A 26,592-nucleotide genomic window follows, 5' to 3' on the forward strand; every position below is an offset into this window, starting at 1 on the left:
CCCAGTTGGTCTGAGTCTTTGCAACCCCATGGACTATAGCCCTCCAGGGTCCTCTTTCCATGGAATTTTTCAGGTTAGAATACTGGTGTGGGTTGCCATTCTCTTCTTCAGGGATTTTGATAACCCAGGAATCAAACCTGAGTCTCCTGCTTTGCAGGCAGATTCATTACCGTCTGATCTAAGAGGGAAGCATCCCCATGATTGAGATCCAGGGATGGAATGGCTAAGGAAGAGGTTTGGAAACCTTTCCACCAGCTGTACAAGCTGAAGATTAAATCCACACAATCACCTAGGCAGACTCTGTGTCCATTTCATATATATAAGGATAATGAGCATTCCCAGAGAAGAAAGTACCCTAGCTCTGGCAGCTGTGGACATTGGAGATTAGAACATGCAGGAGTAGGGTCAGATTAGTTTGAGCTAGTTAGTCCCACAGCAGGTCCAAAGACCAGACCTCCAATGCCATATTGGAGGGCTTCCTAGATAGATGGCAGTGGGCTATGGCTCACAGCTGGGAAAAGGACACAGACTGTCCTTTTTGAAACACATAAAAGACAATTATTAGTATTCTTATATTTTGATTTGTCCTGTAGTTCTGGATTTTTTTCTCTGTTGCTATGATTGCTGATTTATTGCTATTATCTCTATTTGGGCATTTGAGAGCTTTTTCTTTTTCTTTTTTTTTTTAAGCACACTTTTTATTTCCTTTTTATGTTTCTAGTTCAACTTTGGCTTTCTACAGTTCTGCATTTTTATGTTTCTTTTGATTTTGTTCCTGTTCTTTCCTTGTTGTTATTATATATATATATTTATATATAAATATAAAATATAATTTTACATTTATATAAATATAATTATATATAAAATATATTTTAATATATTATATAATATATATATCACATATAGATCTTTTAAATATACTTTTATTTAACTTTGCTTTTCCACTTTTCTTTTTTTCACTATGTTTGTTTCTTTTCTTTCCTTTGCTTTATTCCTTACCTGGCATTCTGCTCTGGTCTTTTTTCTGTTTCAGTTCGTTTTTAATTGTTTGATATTTTTCATTTCCTTTGCTCACTGGGTCACTCTCTGGTACTTTGTTTTCTTTGGTATGTTTTGGTTTTGTCTGTGTGTGCGTGTATGTTCCTTTGTTTTTGCTGTTATTTGTCTGAATTTGATTTTACCATTTGTCTGGGGTTTGTTTTTTGTTTCTTGTTATTTTGTTTATTAGTTTTTTGTTTGTTTTAGTACCCTTTATTGCCATAACAAATGGCTTGTCGGGTCTTCATTCTCTGACCAGAGGTTGAGCTTGAGACTCTGGGATGGGAGCACTGAGTTCAGGACACTAGGCTTCTGAAGAAATATGACCTCAAGGAGTATTAATCAATGAGAACTCCCACAAAGACTTTTATCTGTATCCAAGACCTGGCACCACCCCAGTTGCTGGCAGCACCCACCTCAAGATACCTCACCCAAACAACAAGCAATATAAGAACACAAACTCAATCAATCATCAACAGATATCCCAAACACACCGTCTCACACAACCTTGCCCATCAGAGCGGGATAAACTCACCTCCTCCCACCAGAACGCAGACACAAGTCCCTCCCAACATGGAGCCTTCTTAAGCCACTGGACCAACCTCACTCACTGAGGGCAGAGAGCAAAAACAAAGGGAACTATGACCCTATAGCCTGGGGAAAGAGACTTCAAAGCAGTAAGTTAAGAAAATGGAAAGACAGAGAAGTATTGTGCAAGTGAAGGAACAAGGTAAAAATCCACAAGATCAATAAAAGAAATAGGCAAACCACCTGAGAAAGAACACAAAGTAATAATAGTAAAGATCCAAAATCTTGAAAACAGAATGGAGAAAATGTAAGAATACTTAATACATTTAACAAGGACCAAGAAGAAATAAAGAAAAAAGCAAACAGTGTTGAACAACACAATGACTGAAATTAAAAATACTGTGGATGGAATCAAGAGCAGAATAACTGAGGCAGAGGAATGGATAAGTGAGCTGGAAGAATGATGAAAATAACTGCTGAAGAGCAGAATAAAGAAAAATGAATTAAAAATATTGAGGATAGTCTCAGCCACCTCTAGGATAACACTAAGTGCACCAACATTAGAATTATAAGGGGCTCAGAAGAAGAAGAGAAAAGAAAGGGTCTGAGAAAATATTTGAAGAGATTATAGTTGAAAACTTTCCTAACATGGGAAAGTAGTCAATCAAGTCCAAGAAGCTCAGAGAGTCCCATCAGAATAAAACCAAGGAGAAACAAACTAAGACACATATTAATCAAACTAACAAAAATTAAACGCAAAGAAAAAAATACTAAAAGCAACAGGAGGAAAGCAGCAAGTAACATTCAAGGAAAACCCCATAAGCTTAACAGCTGATTTTTCAGCAGAAACTCTACAGGCCAGAAAGGAGTGGCGGGATGTGCTACAGGGAGTGACAAAGAGTCAGACATGACTTAGTGACTGAACAATAACAACAACAATGAAAGGGAAAATCTACAACCAAGAGTGCTCTACTCAGCAAGGATCTCGTTCAAAATTGATGGAAGAATCAAAAGCTTTACAGACAAGTAAAAGTTAACAGAATTCAGCACCATCAAATCAGCTTTAGAACAAACGCTAAAGGAATTTCTTTAAGTAGGAAACATAAGAGAAGGAAAAGACTAACAAAAACAAATCCAAAATAATTAAGAAAATGCCAATAGGAACATATATATGCATAATTGTTTTAAATGTAAATAGGTTAAACACTCTAACCAAAAGACAGAGACTGGCTGAATGGATACAAAAGTAAGACCTATATTTATGCTGTCTATAAGAGATCCACTTCATATCTAGAGACACATACACACTGAAACTGAGAAATTTGACAGTACTGGGAAATTGATAGTAACACAATAATAGTAAGGGACTTTAACACTCCACTAACACCAACGGACAGAGCATCAAGACAGGAAATTAATAAGGGAATACAAGCCTTAAATGACACATTGCCTTAGATGGACCAGTTGATATCTTCAGGATATTACATCCAAATGCAGAAAAATACACTTTTTTTCTCACGTGCACATGGAACATTCTCCATGATAGATCACATCTTGGGTCACAAATCAAGCCTCAGTAAATTTAAGAAAACTGAAATCATATCAAGCATTTTTCTGACCATAATGTTATGAGACTAGATATCAATTATAGGAAAAAAAAAACCCTGTAAAAAACACAGACACATGGAGATTAAATCATATACTCCTAAATAACCAACAGGTTACTGAAGAAATCAAAGAGGACATGAAAAATACCTAGACTAAATGACAATGAAACATGATGATTAAAAACCTATTGGATGCAGTTCTAAGAGGGAAGTTTATAGTAATACAATCCTATCTCCAGAAACAATAAAGACATTGAAAAGACAACATAACCTTACACCTAAATCAACTGAAAGAAAGAACAAAAAAGCCCCAAAGTCAGTAGAAGGAAAGAAATCATAAAAATCAGATCAGAAATAAATGAAATAGAAATGAAAGAAATAATAGTAATGATCAATAAATCTAAAAGCTGGTTCTCTGAGAAGATAAAAAAAATTGACAAACCATTAGCCAGACTCATGAAGAAGAAAAGAGAGAAGAGTCAAATAAACAAAGTTAGAAATGCAAAAGGAGAAGTTACAATAGACAATAAAGAAACACAAAATAAGAGGCTGTTATGAACAACTGTATGCCAATAAAATGGACAACCTGAAAGAAATGGACAGATTCTTAGAAAAGTTCAACCTTCCAAGAATGAATCAGGAAGAAATAGAAATTTTGAACAGACCAATCAAAATCACTGAAATCAAAACTGTGATAGAAAAAAAGTCTCCCCCAAAGCAAAAGCCCAGGGCTTCACAGGTGAATTATATCAAATAATTTTTGATAGAATTCTATCAAAGAATCCTTAGAGACGAGCCAATGCCTGTTCTTCTCAAACACTTCCCAAAAAATTGCAGATGCAGGAACCCTTCCAAATTCGTTCTATAAGGCCACCATCACCCTGATACCAAAGCTAAGGACATCACACACAAAAAAGAAAATTATAGGCCAATATTGCTGAGGAAATAAATGCAAAACTCCTCCACAAAATTCTGGCAAACCGAATCCAACAACACATTAAAAGGATCATACACCATGTTCAAGTTGAGCTTATCCCAGGGATACAAGGACTTTTCAATATTTGCAAATCAATCACAAATGGTGTGATACTTCATATTAATAAATTGAAAATAAAAATCATATGACAATCTCAATAGATGCAGAAAAAGCTCTCAACAAAATTCAGCACCCATTTATGGAAAAAACAAACAAACAAACAAAAAACTCTTCAGAAAATAGACATAGAAGGAACCTACCTCAACATAATAAAGGGCATATATAACAAACCCACAGCAAACATTTTCTCAATGGTGAAAAACTGAAAGCATTTCCTCTGAGATCAGGAACAAGACAAGGGTGCTCACTCTTGCCACTATTATTCAACATAGTTTTGGAAGTCCTAACAATGACAATCAGAGAAGAAAAAGAAATAGAAGGAATTCAGATTGATAATGAAGTAAAATTCTCACTGTTTGCAGACAACATGATACTATACATAGAAAATTCTAAAGATGCTATCAAAAAGTTACTAGAGTTTATCAGTGAATTTAGTAATGTTTCAGGATACAAAATCAATACACAGAATTCCCTTGCATTCCTGTACAGTAACAATAAGAAATCAGAGAAATTAAGAAATCAATTCATTATTGCACCTGAAAGAATAAAATACCTAGGAATAAACCTACCTAAGAAGACAAAAGACCTGTATACACAAAACTATGACACTGATGAAAGAAATCAAAGACAACATAATCAAATGGAGAGATATACCATGTTCTTGGATTGAAAGAATATTGTGAAATTGACTATATTACCCAAATAATCTACAGATTCAGTGCAATCCCTATCAAGTTACCAATGGCATTTTCCACAGAACTAGAATTTTAAAAATCACAATTTGTGTGGAAACACTAAAGATCCCCAAATAGGAAAAAAAAAAAAATCCTGAGGGAGAAAAATGAAGCTAGAGGAATCAATTTTCCTGTCTTCAGGTTAACTACAAAGCTACAGTCATTAAGGCAGTATGGTACTGACATAAAGCAAAAATATAGACCAAGGGAATAAGATAGAAAGCCCAGAGAAAAAACCATGCCCCATGGGCACCTAATCTTTGACAAAAGATGCAAAATACATAATGGAGAAAGGACAGCCTCTTCAATAAGTGATTCTGGGAAAACCGGACTTCTACATGTAAAAGAAAGAAATTAAAACACTTCCTAACCAGACCACCTGACCTGCCTCTTGAGAAACCTATATGCAGGTCAGGAAGCAACAGTTAGAACTAGACATGGAACAACAGACTGGTTCCAAATAGGAAAAGGAGTATGTCAAGGCTGTATATTGTCATCCTGCTCATTTACTTATATGCAGAGTACATCGTGAGAAACCCTGGGCTGGATGAAGCACAAGCTGGAATCAAGATTGCTGGGAGAAATATCAATAACCTCAGATATGCAGATGACACCACCCTTATGGCAGAAAGTGAAGAGGAACTAAAAAGCCTCTTGATGAAAGTGAAAGAGGAGAGTGAAAAAGTTGGCTTAAAGATCAACATTCAGAAAACGAAGATCATGGCATCTGGTCCCATCACTTCATGGCAAATAGATGGGGAAACAGTGGAAACAGTGTCAGATTTTATTTTGGGGGGCTCCAAAATCACTACAGATGGTGACTGCAGTCATAAAATTAAAAGACGCTTACTCCTTGGAAGGAAAGTTATGACCAACCTAGATAGCATACTGAAAAGCAGAGACATTACTTTGCTAACAAAGGTCTGTCTAGTCAAGGCTATGGTTTTTCCAGTGGTCATGTATGGATGTGAGGGTTAGACTGTGAAGAAAGCTGAGCACCGAAGAATTGATGCTTTTGAACTGTGGTGTTGGAGAAGACACTTGAGAGTCCCTTGACCTGCAAGGAGATCCAACCAGTCCATTCTGAAGGAGATCAACCCTGGGATTTCTTTGGAAGGAATGATGCTAAAGCTGAAACTCCAATACTTTGGCCACCTCATGTGAAGAGTTGACTCATTGGAAAAGACTCTGATGCTGGGAGAGATTGGGGGCAGGAGGAGAAGGGGATGACAGAGGATGAGATGGTCAGATGGCATCACTGACTCAATGGATATGAGTTTGAGTGAACTCCAGGAATTGGTGATGGACAGGGAGGCCTGGCGTGCTGCAATTCATGGGGTTGCAAAGAGTCGGACACCACTGAGCGACTGAACTGAACTGAACTGAACACTATACATAAAAATGAACTCAAAATGGATTAAAGACCTAAATATAAGACCAGAAAAAATACAAATCTTAGAGGAAAACATAGGCAGAACACTCTTTGACATAAATCACAGCAAGATCCTCTATGACTTGCCTCCTACAAGTAATGGAAATAAAAATGAAAATAAACAAATGGGACCTAATTAAATTTAAAAGGTTTTGCATAGCAAAAGAAACCATAATTGAGATGAAAAGACAACTCTCAGAATGGGAGAAATTAATTGCAAATAAAGCCACTGACAAAGTATTAATCTCCAAAATATACAAACAGATCATGCAGTTCAATATCAAAAAAACAAACAACTCAATCAAAAAATGGACAGAAAACCTAAACAGATCCAAAGAAGGCATACAGATGGCCGATAAAAACATGACAAAATGCTCAAATAGCTTATTATTAGAGAAATGCAATGAGGTATCATTTCACACTGGTGAGAATGGCCATCATCAAAAAAATCCACAGACCATAAATTCTGGAGAGGGTGTGGAGAAAAGAAGACCCTCTTGAACCGTTGATGGGAATAAAAATGATACAGCCACTGTGGAGAACAGTGCAGAGATTTCTTTAAAAACTAGGAATTAAACTACATAAGACCTAGCAATCCCACTACTGGGCATATACCTTGAGAAAACCACAATACTAAAAGACACATGTACTGCAATATTCATTGAAGCACTATTTACAATATCCAGGACATGGAAACAACCTAGATGTCCCTTGAGAGACAAATGGACAAAGAAATATATACAATGGAATATTACACAGCCTTAAAAAAGGATCAATTTGAGTCAGTTCTAGTGAGGTGGGTGAATCTTTAGCCTGTTATACAGAGTGAAGTAAGTCAAAAAGAGAAAGACAAATATCTTATATTAATGCATATATATGGGATCTAGGAAAATAGTACTGACGAACCTATTTGCAGAGTAGCAACAGAGAGATACACGTAGAGAACAGACTTTGGACAAAGTGGGGGAAGGAGAGGGTGGACAAACTGAGAGAGTAGCACTGAAACATACACATTATCATATGGAAAATAGATGGTCCATATCTATTTTCTGTATTTGCTGTACAATGCAGGGAGCTCAATTTGGTGCTGTGTGACAACCTAGCCGGGTAGGAGGGAGGTTCAAGAGGGAAGGGAGGTATGTGTATCAATAGCTGATTCATGTTGAGGTATGGTAGAAATGAACACAACATTGTGTTGATTATCCTCCAATTAAACAATAAATGAAGCAGTGAAAAAAATTTGCTTTTGAAATTATTTGTATTGTGATCTCTCAACAATCATGTACATTCTTTAGAATTTCTTTGAAATGAGGAAAATTAAATTTATTTACAAAAGTGTGAAAAGTTTATTAATAAAAAGAATATAAATTAGTGAAGACATAAGAATGGGCATTTAAATAAATTTAATTATTTATTAATCATAAATTAGCATTTTAATAATTAAACATTTAATTAAAATTCTATTAATTTTGAGTTCACATTTTTCCCTTGTAGTTTGAGCCTTTCTTCTTTTTCTTCTCCTTCTCCTCCCCCTTTTCCTTCATCTCCTCTTTCTTTTTACTTAAGGATTGTCAGACCTTTTAAAAAACTCTCAGATTTTAAGCACCATGCTGTCTAATGAATAAAAGTGTACAATCAGCTCTGTTGATTAGCTTATTATGTAGGCTGACTTATCTTACACAATTCATAAGGCTACGTATTAAGTTTGGCCATATGAAATTCCTGGGTTTTGTTTTGTTTTTGGTAAAATATGACTGAATAGAGACAATTTCACATGATTTAAGTTAATGGTTTTTGGTTACAAATACATTTTTTCCTCTAGAAGTGTAGAGTTAAATCACAAAGCTAAGACTTAAAAAGCAGAGTTCTGTGCTTGTGGTAGGTGTTCGGCAAGTATTTGCAGAATGAATGTGTGCTCGTATTCACGAATGACTGAACAAGACACAGGAATGTAAACAAGAGCAAAATTGCATGGTTCAGACTAGTGGTAATGGAACTGGCAGAACATATTCATCATATGAAGAACTGTGACAATTACTTTAAAGTCTTTTTAACCAATATTCTCTTTTTAATTCAATTTTGTTTTGCTAGCCAGAGATTGGCATTAGCTGTGTGGGAAAGAAGTCCTGGCATACCTCACTGCTGACTCCTCATTAGGGAATAACAAATGGAAACATCATGGCAATTGAAGGAGAAAAAGAAGCATTGTGGATTTAAGAGAGACTTCAGAGCTTGGTAGGATTTTCATGAAGCATGTTGCTTTTCATTTGGCAGCAACAACTGTCTCTGGAAGGTGCTGTTGTTTTTCTTTCCATATGATCCCAGGGAAACCAACAACTCTATTTTTTTTTCAACTGCAATCGTAGAGAAAAACAAAAGATTATCAAATCTTAATGATTAATAGAGCTTCAATGTTGGGTCAATCCATCACCCATCAATTTATTCATCCTTTTATCCTGTTGAACTATGATATACCAGATACTGTCCAGGTGCTGGAAGACAGTGAGGTTTAAGATATAAGATGCATTTCCAAACTAGAGGGGATGTTCATCTGGTGTTGGGAGAGTAAATGTGATTAGCGCTAAAAGAGCAGGGGGGACTTGCTCAACACGTAGCTAGAAAACGGATGCCTGGAGATGCTAGAGGAGATTTCATCAGAGGTGTTAATTGACCTGGGTCCAGAATAGAGGTTTTTAACCTTGGCTAAATAGATTAGAATAACCAGAGGATTTAAAAGAATAGAGAAAGAAAAGCAAAGGTAGAGAGGGAGAGAAAGAAGAAAAAAAGAACCATGGCAACCCAGGATCCACCACACAGGTTCCAGTTTAATTGATTTGGGGGTGGATATCTGTTTTGTTATATTTCTATTTTGCTCTTAAAAAAAGCTAATAGGTTAATATTGGGTTAATATTGATACAATTAGCAACTAGATTGAGAACCATTGGTCTGGGAGAAGTAGAAACACATAAGGAGAGGGAGGTTGGATTAGTTGAAGGAGGAGAAAGTTGCAGAGTCTTCCACCCTAAGTAAATAGTATGCGAAAAGAAAGATGACATCCTAAGGATTTCAGCCTCATGATGGGGGTCAGTCCAGTGTATGTGGAAATGTGGAATGGAACATTCTGTAGAAAACTGGATGCCTAGAAGTGCTTCCATGAGGGAAAGAGTCAGCAAGAAGGGTTTCATTGTGGTCTAGTGTCTCAGTGAGGAACTCACGGTTAGGTGTGAGAAGTCAGCCAGAAGACACCAGTGTTTTCAAGCATGTGATATATACAGGAGGAGGGACCTTGATTGTCATTATCCATGAATACAAACTGTAGACTCCAAATCAAGAAATTTACATGAAAAACTGGTGCAAAGTGATAAAACAACAGGATATCCCTAGAGACAAACAACCCTAGGATTACCATCTCTACCCAGAATACACAAGGTTCCCACAGGAAACAAATTTCACTGAAGACCAGGCCTGATATAAAAAAACTATTAATACTCAAGGAAGAAAAAAATGCCATGAGAATGAGTACGTATAGAAACTATATATTCTAGGTCAATCTGAGAGAGACTTTTATATGAACATGTTTAGCATGTTCAAAGGGCTTCCCTGGTAGCTCACTAGGTAAAGATTCTGCTTGCAATGCAGGAGATCCAGGTTTGATCCCTGGGTCAGGAAGATCCTCTGGAGAAAGAAATGACAACCCACTCCAGTATTCTTGCCAGAGGAGCCTAGCAGGCTATAGTCCATGGGGTCACAAGAGTTGGACATGACTTAGTGACTAAACCACCACCAGCATGTTCAAAGAAATAGAAATAGGAACATCCAGTAGGCCAGAAAAAAAAAAAAAAACAGACTTAAAAAAAAAGAAAACCACTCAAACAAATAGAAATTAAATTTATTTATAATTAATTATAATTAGTTTATAATTACAATAAATTTGAGAAAATGCTCAGTGGTTATAGGATATAGTCTATATGTAGCTGAAAAAAATAACTGAAAAATTAGAAGACAGAGCTGAAGAAATTACAGAAAGCTGAAGAATATTCCACATATAGAGAAACAGGTAGAAAACAGAGGTCCTGAGTATGAATTTTTTGCTACAAATGCTGCTTGGAATACAGAACATAAGATTGACATTTTAGATAGGTGAGAGACAGAGTTAGTATATAGGATAAATCAGTTATCCTAAAATTTCTGAGAAATATTAACATGTATATTGTCAGCATATTCCTGAGTTTCTGTGTTTGCTAAGAAGGGCAAAAGACACTTGTAATACGAAAATTTTTAAATTTTCTTTGTAAATACAAAAAAAATTTCTGTCAGTTCAGTTGTGTCCGACTCTTTGTGACTCCATGGACTGCAGCACGCCAGCCTCCCTGTCCATCACCAACTCCCAGCATTTACTCAAACTCATGTCCATCGAGTCAGTGATGCCATCCAACCATCTTAGCCTCTGTCGTCCCCTTCTCTTCCTGCTTTCAAACTTTCCTAGCATCAGGATCTTTTCAAATGAGTTAGTTCTTCGCATCAGGTGGCCAAAAGTATTGGAGTTTCAACTTCAGCATCAGTCCTTCCAATGAATATTCGGACTGATTTCATTTAGGATGAACTGGTGGGTTCTCCTTGCAGTCCAAGGGATTCTCAAGCGTCTTCTCCAACACCACAGTTCAAAAGCATCAATTCTTTGGTGCTCAGCCTTCTTTATAGTCCAACTCTCACATCGATACATGACTACTGGAACAACCATAGCTTTGACTAGACAGACCTTTGTTGAAAGTATGGTTGAATGATAAACTTGAGGCTGTGAAATCTTTGAGGAAACTGAATAATTGTTTCAGACATTTTGTTGTAGGAAACTGCTTATTCAATAAAAAAAGTAAGTTATGATTTTCAAAAGAAATTAATCTAGCTAGCTAATCTTGTGATAATTAACAGTTGAGCTAAATCTTACTTATCTATTAGGATTCTAATTAATTCTATCAGAATGAAAGACCTAGCAAATCCTTAGTTTTAGAAAGATGGCTAAAGTTGTTCCTCCTTGAAAAAAGCAAAATATTGAAATATAATTTCAGATGATTAGCTGTAAAAAGTGAATAATCTGTTTTCTTGGTCTGGAGCCCGCCAGACTTCTCTGTCCATGGGATTCTCCAGGCAAGAATACTGGAGTGGTTGAAATTTCCTTCTCCAGGGGAATCTTCCCAACCCAGGGATTGAACCTGAGTCTCCTGCATTGCAGGCCAACTCTACCATCTGAGCCACTGGTGAGGATAGTAAAGTTAAAATTAAAAAATTAATATTCAGTGAATACCATTTATAGAAATTAAAAAACCATCCAAAACAACATTGGATATTTTCCCATTGGCACAGATGTATTTGGAAAAAGTGAAAAATATGGACCAGAAGGAAACACTCCTAACTTAATGAAAGTGACTGTAAGGGGAGGAGGGTAAAAGAAGGCGAGGAAAGGTGAGGAAGATTAAGAAGTACAAAGTATGAGTCAGGGGTACAGAATGTACAGTGTAAGGAACGTAGTCAATAACTATTTAATCTTTCTATGGTGACTGATGATAACTAGATGTATCATGGTGATTCTTTTGAAACGTATAGAAATGTCAAATAACTATGTTGTGTAACAAGAACTAACATAGTGTTATAGGTTGATTACACTTCAAAACCAACCAACCAAACAAACAAACTCATAGGGAAAGAGATCATATTTGTGGCGACCAGAGGATGGGGGTAAGAAGAGGGGAAATTGAATGAAGATGGTCAAAAAAGTAAAAATTTCCAATTATAAGATAAATAACTACTTTTTGGGTTTCCATTTCCTTTTCCAGGGGATCTTCCTGACCCATGGATTAAACCCAGGTCTCCTGCGTTGCAGGCAGCTTCTTTACCATTTGAGCTACAGGGAGGACCTCGGGATATAAGGTACAACATGGTAAATATAATTAATACTGCTGCACATTATATGCAAGTTGTTAATGGAGAAAATCCTGAGTTCTCATCACAAGGAAAACATATTTTTTTCTAATTCTTTAATCTTGTATTAATAGATGAGATGATGGGTCTAACTGACTAACTGACTGTGATAGTCAGGTAAGTGAAATTTAAATCAAATAATTATGTTATACTCAAATTCATACAGTGCTGTACATCAATTATATATCAATAAAATGGGAAGAAGATAGTAACTGTATCTGAGTTGTGTGGGAGACAAGAATCAGCCTGGGCTTTTTGCAGGAAGTACTCTATTGTATCTGTGATTATTTTTCTTATAAAGGGGTTCTGAAGTATTTATTGCATATATATATTTACATATACACACACACATATTCACATGGTGAGTTCCTGGATGTTTGCTTTACTTCTTTAAACTTTTCCCTTTATGTAAAATTTTTATAACTAAAAAAGTAATGCAATCATTACAATTTATTGTCTATAGCTCTATTTAGAGGAAAAGGTAGAGGTTAACTGTGTGCTAAATGACACATAAAGGCTGATTCGTCCATTTCCACTATTCATTCCATTTTTATCTTTTGTTTATATGGCTAATCTAGAAGCTTAGTGAAAATTAACTGAAGAACTAGCTTTCAAATTAAATAACTCCCAAATGCATATTTTTGCCCTTAATGATGTTAAAGAGGTTGTTTTCACCTTTAGAAATTTTCTATTTTTTTATTTCACAGGCAACTCCCTTGAACTCTTTTAGGCAGGAACACACACATTCTCCATCCAGCAGAACCACAGTCCCTCCGTTTTGGCACGGATGGCATTTTCTTGAACTGAATTCACTGATGTAGTCTTCAATGGCTCTTTCCAAATTTTGTTTCTTGAGGTGCGCATCTTTCATTTTCACTGGAATCAGATCATATATCGGAGCCAGCTGCAAGAGAGAAAAACGTTTAATTTTAGGTCTTTTCCTACTGACTAATATTTTAGTTTATGTGATATTTTTGACTAAATTATTTATTCTTTGATTCATTAATTCAACAAAGGCTTATTGAATGATTATTATTGCCAGCTATGATGTTAGCTTCTAAGACTTGGTGGCTCAGATGGTAAACAGCCTGCCTGTAATGTGGGAAACCTGGGTTCAATCCCTGGGTTGGGTAGATCCCCTGGAGAAGTAAATGGCAATCCACTCCAGTATTCTTGCCTGGAATATCCCACGGATGGAGGAGCATGACAGGCAATGGTCGATGGGGTCACAGAGTTGGACACATCTGAGTGACTGACAACAACACGGTGTTAGCTTTTAAGCCTATACTAGGGATCAAAAGTAGCTATGATCTCTGTAACCATGGAGATCCTATTACAGAGATAAAGTGTGTTAGTCACTCAGTCATGTCCAACTCTGTGTGACCCCCATGGACTGTAGCCCGCCAGGCTCCTCTGTCCATGGGATATTCCAGGCAAGAATACTGGAGTGGGTTGCCATTTTCTTCTCTGGGGGGGTCTTCCTGATCCCCATGGATCAAACCTGGGTCTCCTGCATTACAGGTGGATTCTTTACCGTCTGAGCCACCAGGGAAGCCCATTATTGAGGAAAGGAAACGGATACTGCAAGTTAATTTACTGATATATTTATTGCGAATCCTTTTTGCTGCCTAGTTTCTGTCTCCCCCTTCCAGAAGGTAGACAAGTGCTTGCGACCTCTTGTCTAAGAGGAGGATTATGTGTGATGCCAAGTCCAGAATGTCCCTAAAAACAAATTTTTTTATTACCTTTGAGGGAGAGCTTTCCTCCAGTCCAGGAACGGGATAGAGTTAGCATATACTTCAAGTAGCAGGGAACCATAACTAGATCTCTAACAGCTGTTCTGGCAAGTAGCAAAATCTTTGAAGGGCCCCCAGGGAAGGTGGCTATCAGGGACCAGGCTACAGATTTGTCCGTGTCTCCAATGCACAATCTTGGCATGGAAAGTTGGAAACAACTTGATGTCAAGTAAACTTGTAAACTTGAACCATGAGGTCATCAGGGTGACCACAATGGACTAAATACTTACATATATCATATCCTTATTTCCCAATGAGAAACATCTGGACAAGCAAGAACCACCCTGAACCCATTCAACAAATGAATGACAGATGAATTTTCCAGCAGCATGGAAGGGTGGAAATGTCAAATTTAATTATACTTAAATAAATGAAGCAAAGTGATTTATTTTGTACCCTTAAATTCCTGGAGTAAGATACATAGTTGCCACAATTGAATCAGGGAAGTTTGGAAAAGCTTTCCTGAGAAAATGACTATGAAGTTGAGATTTGAGGGTGTAAAGACAAAAAGACTACTCTAGTAATATAGTGCAGAGTTTTAAAAAAATAATTATTACAGTAATGTTACATATATAACACATATAGAATATATAGAGTTATGTTTTATAAATCTATATAAACCATATACGGGCTTCCCAGGTGGCACTAATGGTAAAGAACCCACCTGCCAATGCAGGAGACATAAGAGACTTGGGTTCAATCCCTGGATTGGGAAGATTCCCTGGAGGAGAGCATGACAACCCACTCCAGTAATCTTGCCTGGAGAATCCCATGGACTGAGGAGCCTGGCAGGCTACAGTCCATAGGGTCGCAAATGAGACCCTTTGGTGGCATAGTACTTTGAAATGAGATAGCAAAATTTAGAAGAAATTAGAATCTAAAGACTCAAGAAAGATGAGATTAAAAAATATACCACAAATTCCTGCAGAAGAGTAATGATAGATTAAATAATGTTAACCAATCCTTTTTCTGAGGACAATGAGAAAAGCTGAACAAGTAAATAAAAGTGAAGTTTAAAAATCCACTTGAAGACCCTGGAGAACTAACAAGATAACAAAATATGACTAGACTAAGACCAGGGAGGTGGTGGAAATTCAGTGAGGGGAGATCAGTACTTTTGGGTTAACAGTCCCCTTGACACATTTCCTAAATCAAGAAGAGGAGCTAAGAGGTAGGGCAGCATGTTACTGGGCTGGGAAAAAGATTGGAATTCAGAAACAACAAAGGTAAACAAGTTGTGTTTTTGGCTGAGACTCAAGGACCAGAGCCCTAGAAGTAAGCGGGAATTGGAACTGAGGAAGCCCTGGCAAAGAATGCAGCCAGTTTAAACATAATCCTGAGTAAGTACCCCAGAAACTTTTAAAATATACATATGTATTTTCTTTGGAAGAAAATAAAATCACCTCAAGCCTCAAGCTACTCTGATAGACTCCCTGGCAATATGGGAGATATGAGTTGGATATCTGGTCAGGGAACTAAGATTCTACATGCCACGGGGCAACTAAACTTTTGTGCCTTAGTTACAGAGAAGCTCGCATGCCACAATGAAAGTTCCTGCATGTTGCAATTGAGACTTGACACAGCCCAAAATAAGTAAATAAAAAATAAAATAAAAAACTAGACAAGGGACTTCCCTGGTGGTCCGAGCTTCTACTGCAGGAAATGCAGGTTTGATCCCTGATTGGGGAACAAAGATCCCACATGCCACATGGCACAGCCAATAAAAACAAACTAACAAAAAAGAATGCCACTGGAGGGTGAAAGTCCTCCAATGAAAGAAGACATCTGTAACACTGTTATAGGAGAACAGGCTCATATCCTGAATACATGAAGAACTTCTACAAAGTCCCCACAACTGTCCCTCAGTAGAGTCTTTTATGAATTAGCACGTAGGATTCAGATTCCAACTCTGACATATTTAATTGGAAGAAAGAAACCTCTTAACAGTGTTGCCACATTAGCATAAACAGCATAAGTATGTGGTGGAGTTATTTTGATTTTCAAGAAAAGAAATCCATCTTGTTTTTACCCTTCAAAGGAAAGTCAAGGCCAGATAACTGAAGATACAGGATTAGAGGGTCACAGAGAAAATACAGTTTGGATGAAATTCATAAACAGTGTTCAAAGAGATAAAAAGGAAGGACAGGCAATGGTAAATAGTTTCAGAGGAGCCCCTGGAGTCAAGAATCCTAAAAGAAGACAAAGAACAATGAAAATGCACTTCTTGAAGTTTGCTTTAAGAGCCGTGTTTTTTCCCTCCGATGAACTTTGGCCTTCTGTTAAGTAAGAAAACAGTTTTCATTGTTCTCCCATACTAGCTAACTGTTCTCTTTCTATCATTTTCAGTAGAAGTTTCTTTCTCCCAAGGAAAGATGTCATAGTGAAAATCTGAATCCTACTGCTAATTCATAAAAATTATGAATTATCAGTAGATGTAATCTATCATGTGACATGCTTAAAATACAATGAATTCACAATACAGTTTGGTATTAACTACACTTAAGTTTCTTCATGTCCACTTAATGAAACTATATGAACCAAATGTAGTTTGTTGAAAAAGTGTTTTGTTTTAAACTGCTATATAAGGGAGTTAGGGATGATGTCACTATAACTGTAATGACTATAGTGTAGAACATTGGTGCCACAGCTCTTTAAAATTCTTCTGATGTTTTTTAACATCTGGTGCATCATTCTAACAGTTGCATGATAAACAAAAATGGTAGATCAATTAATTCATTCTTACTCAAAGTTGCTCCAGAAAGAGCTTAATAGAACTTGATATGTGGGTGGATAAGAGCTGCTGAGGGAAATGAGGGAAAGGAGAGTTGAGAATGCATGGCGAAGGCAAGATGAAGGCAAAAGCAACAAAAAAATGCACAAAAGTCATGCAGGAGGCCCCATCAGTGCACAAAGTGAGTCATAAATTTGGTTATATTTCTAGCAAGTTGAATAAGACAACTGGATTTTAAATTACATGCATGTAAGAAAAGCTCACTTGATTCTCAAGAGAAACAAAATGATCCTTGAAACTGAGAATGAAGAGTGATATCTCCCATGAGTTCTCATAAAGGGGACGTTGTATTATGTAATATCCTTTCAGTAAATAAAGCAAGCATAAATTAGCTTTTATAATGCAAAAATAAAACTCTGCAGGAAGTCAATATGCTATATGCTACCTATACTGATCAATCTCTACTACTACTGCTCTGGAAGAAATCATAAACTTTATATCTCTCAGGCAATCCTTACTAAGTGTAATTTCGATCAGTTGACATTTTAATAACTATTTTGTGGCAGTAAGCTAAAGAAACCAAAGTTCAGGATATTCTATTGAGACAAATGTAGGGCCATTTATGTTAATGTTCAGGCAAGAGGGAAATGGGAATAGTATATTTTCATGAAAGCTGAAGACTATGACAAAACCAGTACTGGAAGGGTGACCTAGCTTATCTCCTCTTCAGAGAAGGGCTGAAGGACAATTCTTGGGCTAGGCCAAGACACTCCTCAAGAAGTGATCTGGGGTCTGCTGAAACACACACAAACAAAAGGGTAATCAAAGTGACAGTATTATATTTAATAAGCATGGTCATAGTTACTTTAGTGTGGAAAATAAATATAAATAAAACCAAGTGCTTTGCTTAGAAAATCTCAGTAATATATTTAAACAGCTTTTAATCTAGACTGATGTAACTTCCTCATGTTTCCTCCAAGAGAAACTCTTTGCAACATAAATATCTAGATAATTGATGTAGATTGCTGCTGCTGCTGCTGCCTACAGAGAATTAAATATAAACCAGTTTACTATGGGCAGGGAGGGGCTTTTTCCATTTTTTGCATAATTGAATAGAAAGGCCAATTATTTTATTATGGTCATCCCAGTATTTGGACATGTCATAATACACAGACTATTGTCAATTACCAAAGAATAAATCCATGACTATAGATTGTTCAATTATCTCATGGAAATGCCAGTTAACCAAAGGACCTTACGTTTATAAGAGCAAAATAACTTGGAATCTATTTCAAGATTAAATTAACCTTTATCTAAAGTCTCTTTAGAGGTTTAAAAGCCATACAGAGTCAAAAAGTTCATATTATTTTACTATTTTCGGAATTTCTTCTCTAATAAGATGAATTTAAGAAATGTTTCCTGGTGGACTCACTATGGTTGACTTTTTCTCAGGGAGAACATTAATATGAAAAATCCAAGCTTCCAATTCTTGAAGAAAGAAACATACAGATATTTTAGATAAAATGCCTGAGTGAAAGTGAAAGTCACTCAGTCATGTCTGACTCTTTGCGACCCCATGGACTATATAGTCCGTGGAATATTCAAGGCCAGAATACCGGAGTGGGTAGCTTTTCCCTTCTTCAGGGCATCTTCCCAACCGAGGGATCAAATCCAGGTCTCCCACATTACAGGTGGATTCTTTACCAACTGAGCTATCAGGAAGATGAAATGCCTACTAGTCTGAAAATATGGGAGTCAATAGTTGTCCTTAAAAATATAATATACTGTATTTTGCATCCAGCCAGTAGTACTGAGCCAACAGAGCTGATGAATGTCTTTGAATAATTCTAGTAAATTCAGTAGTAAGTCTTCAGCAGATACTTTATTGTCTTGAGATTTAAAAAATCAGAAGCTCTAGGATATTCTGGATGTCAAGTAGGCCTTAGGAAGCATTACTACAAACAAAGCCATTGGAGATGATGGAATTCCAGCTGAACTATTTAAAATTCCAAAGATGATGCTGTTAAAGTGCTGCACTCAATGTGTCAGCAAAATTGGAAAACTCAGCAGTGGCCACAGGAGTAGAAAAGGTCAGTTTTCATTCCAAACCCAAAGAAGGGTAGTGCAAAAAAAATGTTCAAACTACTGTGCAATTGCTCTCATCTCACATGCTAGCAAGGCTATGGTCAAAATCTTCAAGCCAGGCTTCAGCAGTACATGAAGTGAGAACTTCCAGATGTGCAAGCTGGATTTCAAAGAGGCAGAGGAACCAGAGATCAAATTGCTGACACTTGTTGGATCATGTAGAAAGCAAGGGCGTTCCAGAAAAACATCTTCTGCTTCTTTGACTATGTAAAGCCTTTGTGTGGATCACAACAAACTGGAAAATTCTTAAAGAATTGGTAGTACCAGATCACCTTACCTGTCTCCTGAGAAACCTATATGCCTGTCAAGAAGCAACAGTTAGAAGTGGACATGGAACAATGGACTGGTTCAATATTGTAAAGAAGTATGACAAGACTGTATTGTGTCATCCTGCTTATTTAACTTATATGCAGAGTACATCTTGCAAAATACCAGACTGGATGACTCACAAGCTGGAATCAGGACTGCCAGTGGGAATATCAGCAACCTCATATATACAGATGATACCACTCTAATGGCAGAATGTGAAGAACAATTAAGAGAGTCTCTTGATGAGAGTGAAAAAGGAGAGTAAAAAAGCTGGCTTGAACCTCAATATGATCACTTAATAGCAAGTAGAAGGGGAAAAAGTGGAAGCAGTGACAGATTTTCTTTTATTGGTCTCCAAAATCACTTCAGATGGTGACTGCAGCCATGAAATTAAAAGACACTTGCTCCTTGGAAGGAAAGCTATGACAAACCTAGACAGCATATTAAAAAGCAGAGACGTCACTTTACCAACAAATGTCCATAGAGTCAAAGCTACGGTTTTTCCAGTAGTCATGTATGGATGTGAGAGCTGGACCATAAAGAAGGCTGAGTGTCAAAAAATTGATGTTTTCAAACCATGGTGCTGGAGAAGACTCTTGAAACTCCTTGGAGAGCAAGGAAACCAAACCAGTCAATCCTGAAGGAAATCAATCCTGAATATTCACTGGAAGGACTGATGTTGTAACTCCAATACTTTGGTGATCTAATGTGATCAGCCAGCTCATTGGGAAAGATCCTGATGCTAGAAAAGATTGAAAGCAGAATGGGAAGCGGGTGGTAGACGATGAGATGGTTGGATAGCATCACTGACTCAACGGACATGAAACTGAGCAAATTCCAGGAGATAATGGAGGACAGGGGAGCCTGGCATGCTGCAGTCCATGGGGTTGCAAAGAGTTGGATAGGACTCAGTGACTGAACAACAACAATAGAATATGATAAATTATTATTAAGACCTCCTCAGAGAACAATCTTGGATCCATACAAGAACAGTTGAACTTTGCAGAGATGAGAAGACAAGTCACTTTAGATATCCTTCTGAATGTAAGGGTAGCACAGTGGGAAAGACTTTGTCTGCCAATGCAGGAGACACAAGAGACAGGTTTGATCCCTGGGTTGGGAAGTTCCCCTGGAGGAGGAAATGGCAACTTGTTGCAGTATTCTTGCCTGGAGAATTCCATGGATAGTGGAGTCTGGTGGACTACAGTCCATAGGGTCACAGAGTCAGACACGACTGAGCATGAATGAATGCATGAACTAAATGTAAACTCCTACCTAAATCAATTCTTTTCTTGTCTGTTTGGCACTTGGCTTGTAGGATCTTAGTTCCTGCACCAGAGATCAGACATAGGCCCTTGGCAGTGAAAGTACAGAGTTCTAAACTACTTGATCACCAGGGAATTTTCAACCAATTATTTTCCTGTTTAAGATCTTCTGACAGATTTATTTCACTGAGTTCAAGGTAATGAGTATAAATATTATTTAAATATGACAAAATAAAAGTGGACTCTTCTGATTTTAATTTTGGTTAGTTTTTTTCTTCTCTTTATCCTAGCTTTTGAACAAAATATTTGAAGTCTTTCATGGATGTGTTTGCACATTTACAACTGGCTAGATTTTCATAGATTTCCATCATAATTTTGCAGTTTCTGAGTTTCTCAAACACATAAATGAGGTAGCTTTGGTGGTTTCATTCCCTTTAAAGACAGTAATGAAGAATGAAGAAACCCAATTCTCCAATAACTAGCCCTAGCAAAAATGTCAACATGTTTATAGCTCAAGTTAATAAAATGGAAGTATGGGTCAATCAAAGATAAATTTGACCCGAGGGAAGAAAATTGTGAAACTGACAGGGAAAAAGAGCTCAGACAGTAAAGAATCTGCCTTCAAAGCAGGAGACCTGGGTTCAATTCCTGGGTTGGGAAGATTCCCTGGAGAAGGGAATGGCTACCCACTCAAGTATTCTTACCTGGAGAATCCCATGGACAGAGGAGACTAGTGGGTTACAGTCCATGGGGCTGCAAAGAGTCAAGACTGAGCAACTAAAATTTTACTTTTCACTTTCATAGAAGAAAGTAGGAAAAATACTTTCTAACAATATCAGGAACAAAATAAGCAGTAAAGGAAAACACATACCTTTTTAGTTAGCTTGAGGAGAGAATGATGAGGCTAAATAACATTGTCAGTTATATTTTTTATTTATAGTTATAATGCCATTTTTTCCCCCTTAGGAATAGCACCAGACTGTAAAGTCCCAAAAGGTTTATAAACTGAAGACTATTATGATCAAGAAACAAAAAGGAAAGGATTTCCTAACCATGAGAATTTCTCATCCTTGGTCTTACTTTCTGAGGACTTATGAACTTTTCTTTCACACAGGCCCTTGATAAATATGATTCTCCCGTGTTGAAAAGGGTGGTATGATGTCACCTGAAGGCAAGGAACAACCAGGGCAGATGGAAGGGAACTGACAATTCCTGGGCAACTATTTCGTACCAATCTGTGCCTAGTCTCTATATAAGCAATCATACTAAGTCCTCAAAGTAAACACGTAGCACTGGAGAACTCAGCGTTGCAGATGTCAGAAAATACGACACATCTAGTGAGGAACAGACACTGAGACTCAGTCTGCGAGGGTCTGATGCCCCTTCTGCACCTTTCTTCTATGCCCTGCTGCTTTCAGGGAGGGGGTGTGAGTGAGTGACTCAGAAACTCACATGTCTTTCAGATGAAGTTACATTTAGTCAGAAAATGACAAAATCTTCTATTTGAAAATAAGTATTTCTTACTTTTTGGCTTATGAGCACTGGAGCATCATTTAAGGAAGAGGCCCAATTTACAAAGTCAGTCACATTAATCATTCTGGCTCCTCTGAGAAGTTTCTCTTTCAGTTCAGTTGCATATTTTCTGGTTCCTCCTCTTATGAATGTAATAACATCATCGAAGAGGTCAGCCTCTGGGTTCGTTTCTGAGAAGAGAAAGACGACATAAGTAAAGTGTGTATAGTTCTGTGATATTTGATAAATATTTATTGAACCCTTTCACAAGGTATAGCTCTAGTACATTTATTGAATTTTACTTATAAATATTACTTAGGTAATTTGTTCACCCCAAATCTCCAACGGTAGTTTTTACACTTGATCTTAGCCAAAAGGCCAAGAAGAGATCCAAGGATAATTTTTATTAGTAGACAACTATAGATTTCAATCTTTTTAAAGAAAATATAAATGGAATGATATTTAAGATACATTAATAATTGAAATGAACATGAACTTGGGCAAACTCCAGGAGATGGTGAGGGACAGGGAAGCCTGGTGTGCTGTAGTCCATGGGGTCACAAAGAGTTGGACATGACTGGATGACTGAACACACACAATACAATAATTTAAAGTTCATCACCTAAGCATGGGCACACATGGGGACATGACTTTTTATTAAAAAAAATAAATGTATTTATTTTTGGCTGCACTGGGTCTTCGTTGCTGTATGGGCATTCCCCAGTTGTGATGAGCAGAGGCTAATGTCCAGTTGCAATGCATGGGCTTCTGACTGCAGTGGCTTCCCTCGTTGCGGAGAATGGGCTCTAGAGCTCTGGGCTTCAGCAGTTGTGGTGCGTAGGCTTCGTTGCCCCACAGCATGTGGAGTCTTCCCAGACCAGGAATTGAACCCACATCCCCTGCACTGGTGGGTGGATTCTTAACTACTGGACCACCAGGGAAGTCCAACATGAACCTTGATTGCATGCATTTTTTTTGTTGAAGACTTACCTTCATAATTATATTTTATATAAATTTATGTTGACTATTTTCATATTATACAATATCAAAGAATATGAAAAAAGAATAAAAAAGCACAATTTTTTCCACCACATTTTTTGCATATTTCTCCCTCAGTTTCTCCCAGACCAACGCACTTTTGAAAAGATTTGGGTGAATCATTTACAGCTGTGAATTTTTTGAACTAAAAATCTAATTCCAAGATGATATTTTTATCCTTCCTTATTTTTATAGATGAGAAAACTGAACCTCAGAGGCATGGAGTGACTAGCCCAAGACCACACAGTAAGCTTCAGGGTCAAATTTTGAAATTATGACATTTGATGGCAAGGTCAGCTTTCTTCTCACTTCAGCAGTAGTTTCCATTCATGACCACATGTTTGTGACTGGTATGCTTTTAAAAATATTAGGTTTTCCTCTCCTCTGTTTCTCCACTATCAGCTGACTCTTTAAAGGTGAATCTTAGGCATTTACATTTCTGAGAATGTTCTCAAGTATTTCTGGTCAGAATGAAAAACTGAGAACTCTAACACCACTCTTGATTATAAATCTGCCAGTGATTAGCAACATAGGTACTATTTATACAAAGCAATTTATATTTCTTTAAAAAGTTATGTACTGACTTAATGTTATGGATTAGGGATTTTCCCATTTTCACCCAGTTTTATTTAGATATAATTGACATACAACACTGTGTAAGTTTAAGGTGGACAACATAATGACTTGACATACAAATATATATATTACAAAATGATTGTCACAAAGTTTAGTTAACACACATCACCTCATATGGTTACAAAACTGATTTTTTCCTTATGATGGGACCTTTTAGGATCTATTCTCTTAGTGACTTTCAAACATATCACACAGCAGTGTTAACTAGAGTCATCATGTTGTATATCACATCCACAGTTTGTGTTTATCTTATAACTGGGAGTTTGTACTTTTTGACCAGTTGGGTGAGGATGAATTAGGGATTTTGAGTCAGGTGGAAAATTAGGGTGTTAAGGAGATGGCTTTGGCCTTTTCCTCTCTTGATGGACACAAACAGCACCTCCTCTAGGCCATTCAGAAGCTTTGTTAAAATTAGGGGAAAATAAAGAAAACTTTCCTCAAGATATTTTTCTACTATTGGTATTCTACCATTGTCAAGGTAAATGTACAAATCTACAATGACCACCACCAGAGCTGTGCACTTCAGGGCTCAGCCATGGAATATATGTCCCCAGGTTACTTGTGTTTATAGCCATTTGGGAAACACTATAAAGATAAAATAGCTTTGGGGAATTTCCTGGCAGTCCAGTGGTGAGAACTATATGCTTTTACAACCAAGGGCCCACGTTCAATCCCTGGCCAGAGAACTAAGATCCCACAAGCTAGTGTGGGTCAGCCAAAAAAAAAAAGTAAAATAGCTTTAAACACTTTTAGTTTTTTGTTTTGCTTTTAAATTAAGAGGAGAGACAATAAAGAAGACTCATAGTGACAGGGCAGTTCTCATGGACATTTCTTCCTTTTTTACCCTAGTAAGTTAACTCATACTTACCCATTTGACCCATACCCTTCTTTGAGCAAAGTTTTGAATCAACATTTCCCGTAACTTCAACTCCAGCCTTCACAGACAAATCCAGATCAAACCCGAGGCATTTCTGTACGTCCCTCACTTCAATACCTGTTTAATATATTTAGTTGGAAATTATTCAATAGTATCTATCAATATCATCAATAAATTCCAACTTTGTTATTTTGTAAGAAACATACGGACTTAGATTCCTAGACATTATTACTGAACTCAACTGTAAGGTTATATCTGCCCCACTTTGCCCTCATACTAGAATCTAGTGGTCTCCTTTGACTTTGCTTGTGAACTTAATGGTAAAGGACAAATATATTTACTGCTTGTGAAAAAGAACATGAGTCAGACAAGGGTGGTTATTGTGAAGACCTTTATCTCTAACACCATAAAAGGGAGACAATGTCTAACATGTACTAAATGATTATGTGCCCAGCATCATTCTAAGTATTTTGTGGAATTAACTAACTTAATCCTCACATTAACCTCTTGAGGTAAGCTTTATCATTATCCTCATTTTACAGATGAGGGTACAGGATCATGAAACAGTTAAGGAACCTGCTTTGGGCAGATGATTTAAATACACGACACTTTGTTCTAGTCCTGTGAATACTCTTTAGTAGACACTGGTCATGGGAGCTGACTCACTGTGGTGTGTGGATGCTCCAGTGATAAGGAAGAAAAATCCTAATATTTACTTGAGTATATAGGAAATTATTTCTTTAAGAGTAACTGCCCAGGCCTCAGCTCATTGACCCTATAGTTTTTGCTTTTATTTATCATTTCTGATCACACACACATATATAAACATGTAGTTGTTTGTCCTGGAAGCCAAAATACTTTATGAAAAAAGAAAGGGATAGGCTAAGTTAATCCCATGGTGGATTAGAATCTCAAAGTGAGATTTAGAAGTAGATATCTGGGGTATTTAGTCATTCATTCATTCAGCAAGTGTCTTTGGTGTACCCACAATTAGTGAGAATTCAAGAAATGTTCTGTGGAATTTTCAATAGGAAAGGAGGAAGGAGAATAAAAATGGAAGGCAATGCTAGTAATTCAGAATACTAAATTTCCAACCTTAACCCAAGAAGCATGAGAATTCTAAGATGAGGATGAAAATACCTAAGTGACCCCAAAGCTTAGATTCTTTACCTCAGCTGTGGACCTTTCCATGACCAGGCAGAGTCTGGACATTCCACACTGAAGTGGAGGTTGTGATTTGGTCCTTGGGTGCGGCAAAGTGGAAAAGTAAGAAGCGTGATTCGCTCTTCAAAGACCCAGGGTTGACCTAATCATCTTTGTCTACTAAGGCCAGAAGGTACGTAGATGTAAGTAGGTAGCTCTGAGTTATCCATGATGAAAGATTTCAACCTGTGGGGTTTTTCACCAGCAACTCTTAGCCTGAAGGGCTCTTTGTGATTTGATCACCCTTCTCTTCTGATTTTCAGGTTATTTGAGACACATCCCTTTTGTGCCCCTTCCCCACATGATATCTATCAATATAGCCTACCAGTCAGGGCTCCTAGAGACCTATTTATACCATCTCTCGGGAACAGCCTTGTGAGGCAGTATAAGCCAAGAAACATCATACTCCACTTCCCCTGGCAATGCCTCTACTGGTCCAAGACTGAGGCAGCAAAAGCAATTGGTTCTGGCCATTCATATTTGTTTCATCTACAAAATGTTTATCCACTGTGGGGCAGGTCAGGCTTTAGGATCAGAACTGAACCCCCTTTTATTTTCACTTGACACAGCCAGAGGCTAAGGATAAAAAGCTGTGGAAGTGGTTTCGGCAACATTTCCTTCGCGAAGAGATACATCCCCAAACTTTGAGAACAGAGAAAGGAGATATGC

General features: G+C 37.2%; 1 protein-coding gene across 2 annotated transcripts in view; it reads right to left on the reverse strand.

Annotated features, from left to right (window-relative positions):
* Positions 1 to 12,708: 12,708 nt before the first annotated feature.
* Positions 12,709 to 26,592, reverse strand: part of C9 (complement C9) — a 61,436-nt gene continuing 47,552 nt past the window's right edge. The window contains exons 6-8 of one of the 2 annotated variants that reach the window (XM_040262794.1): positions 24,712 to 24,837; positions 22,182 to 22,360; positions 12,709 to 13,315 (exon numbers count right to left, since the gene is read on the reverse strand). In XM_040262794.1, the coding sequence (XP_040118728.1) occupies positions 13,100 to 13,315; positions 22,182 to 22,360; positions 24,712 to 24,837 (521 nt within the window). In that variant the 3' untranslated portion in view covers positions 12,709 to 13,099. The remainder of the gene's footprint in view (positions 13,316 to 22,181; positions 22,361 to 24,711; positions 24,838 to 26,592) is intronic. The other variant, XM_040262795.1, reaches the window with a different exon arrangement.

The sequence above is a fragment of the Oryx dammah genome, unplaced genomic scaffold, assembly GCF_014754425.2.
Source record: "Oryx dammah isolate SB20612 unplaced genomic scaffold, SCBI_Odam_1.1 HiC_scaffold_20, whole genome shotgun sequence".
Taxonomy (NCBI): Eukaryota; Metazoa; Chordata; class Mammalia; order Artiodactyla; family Bovidae; genus Oryx; species Oryx dammah.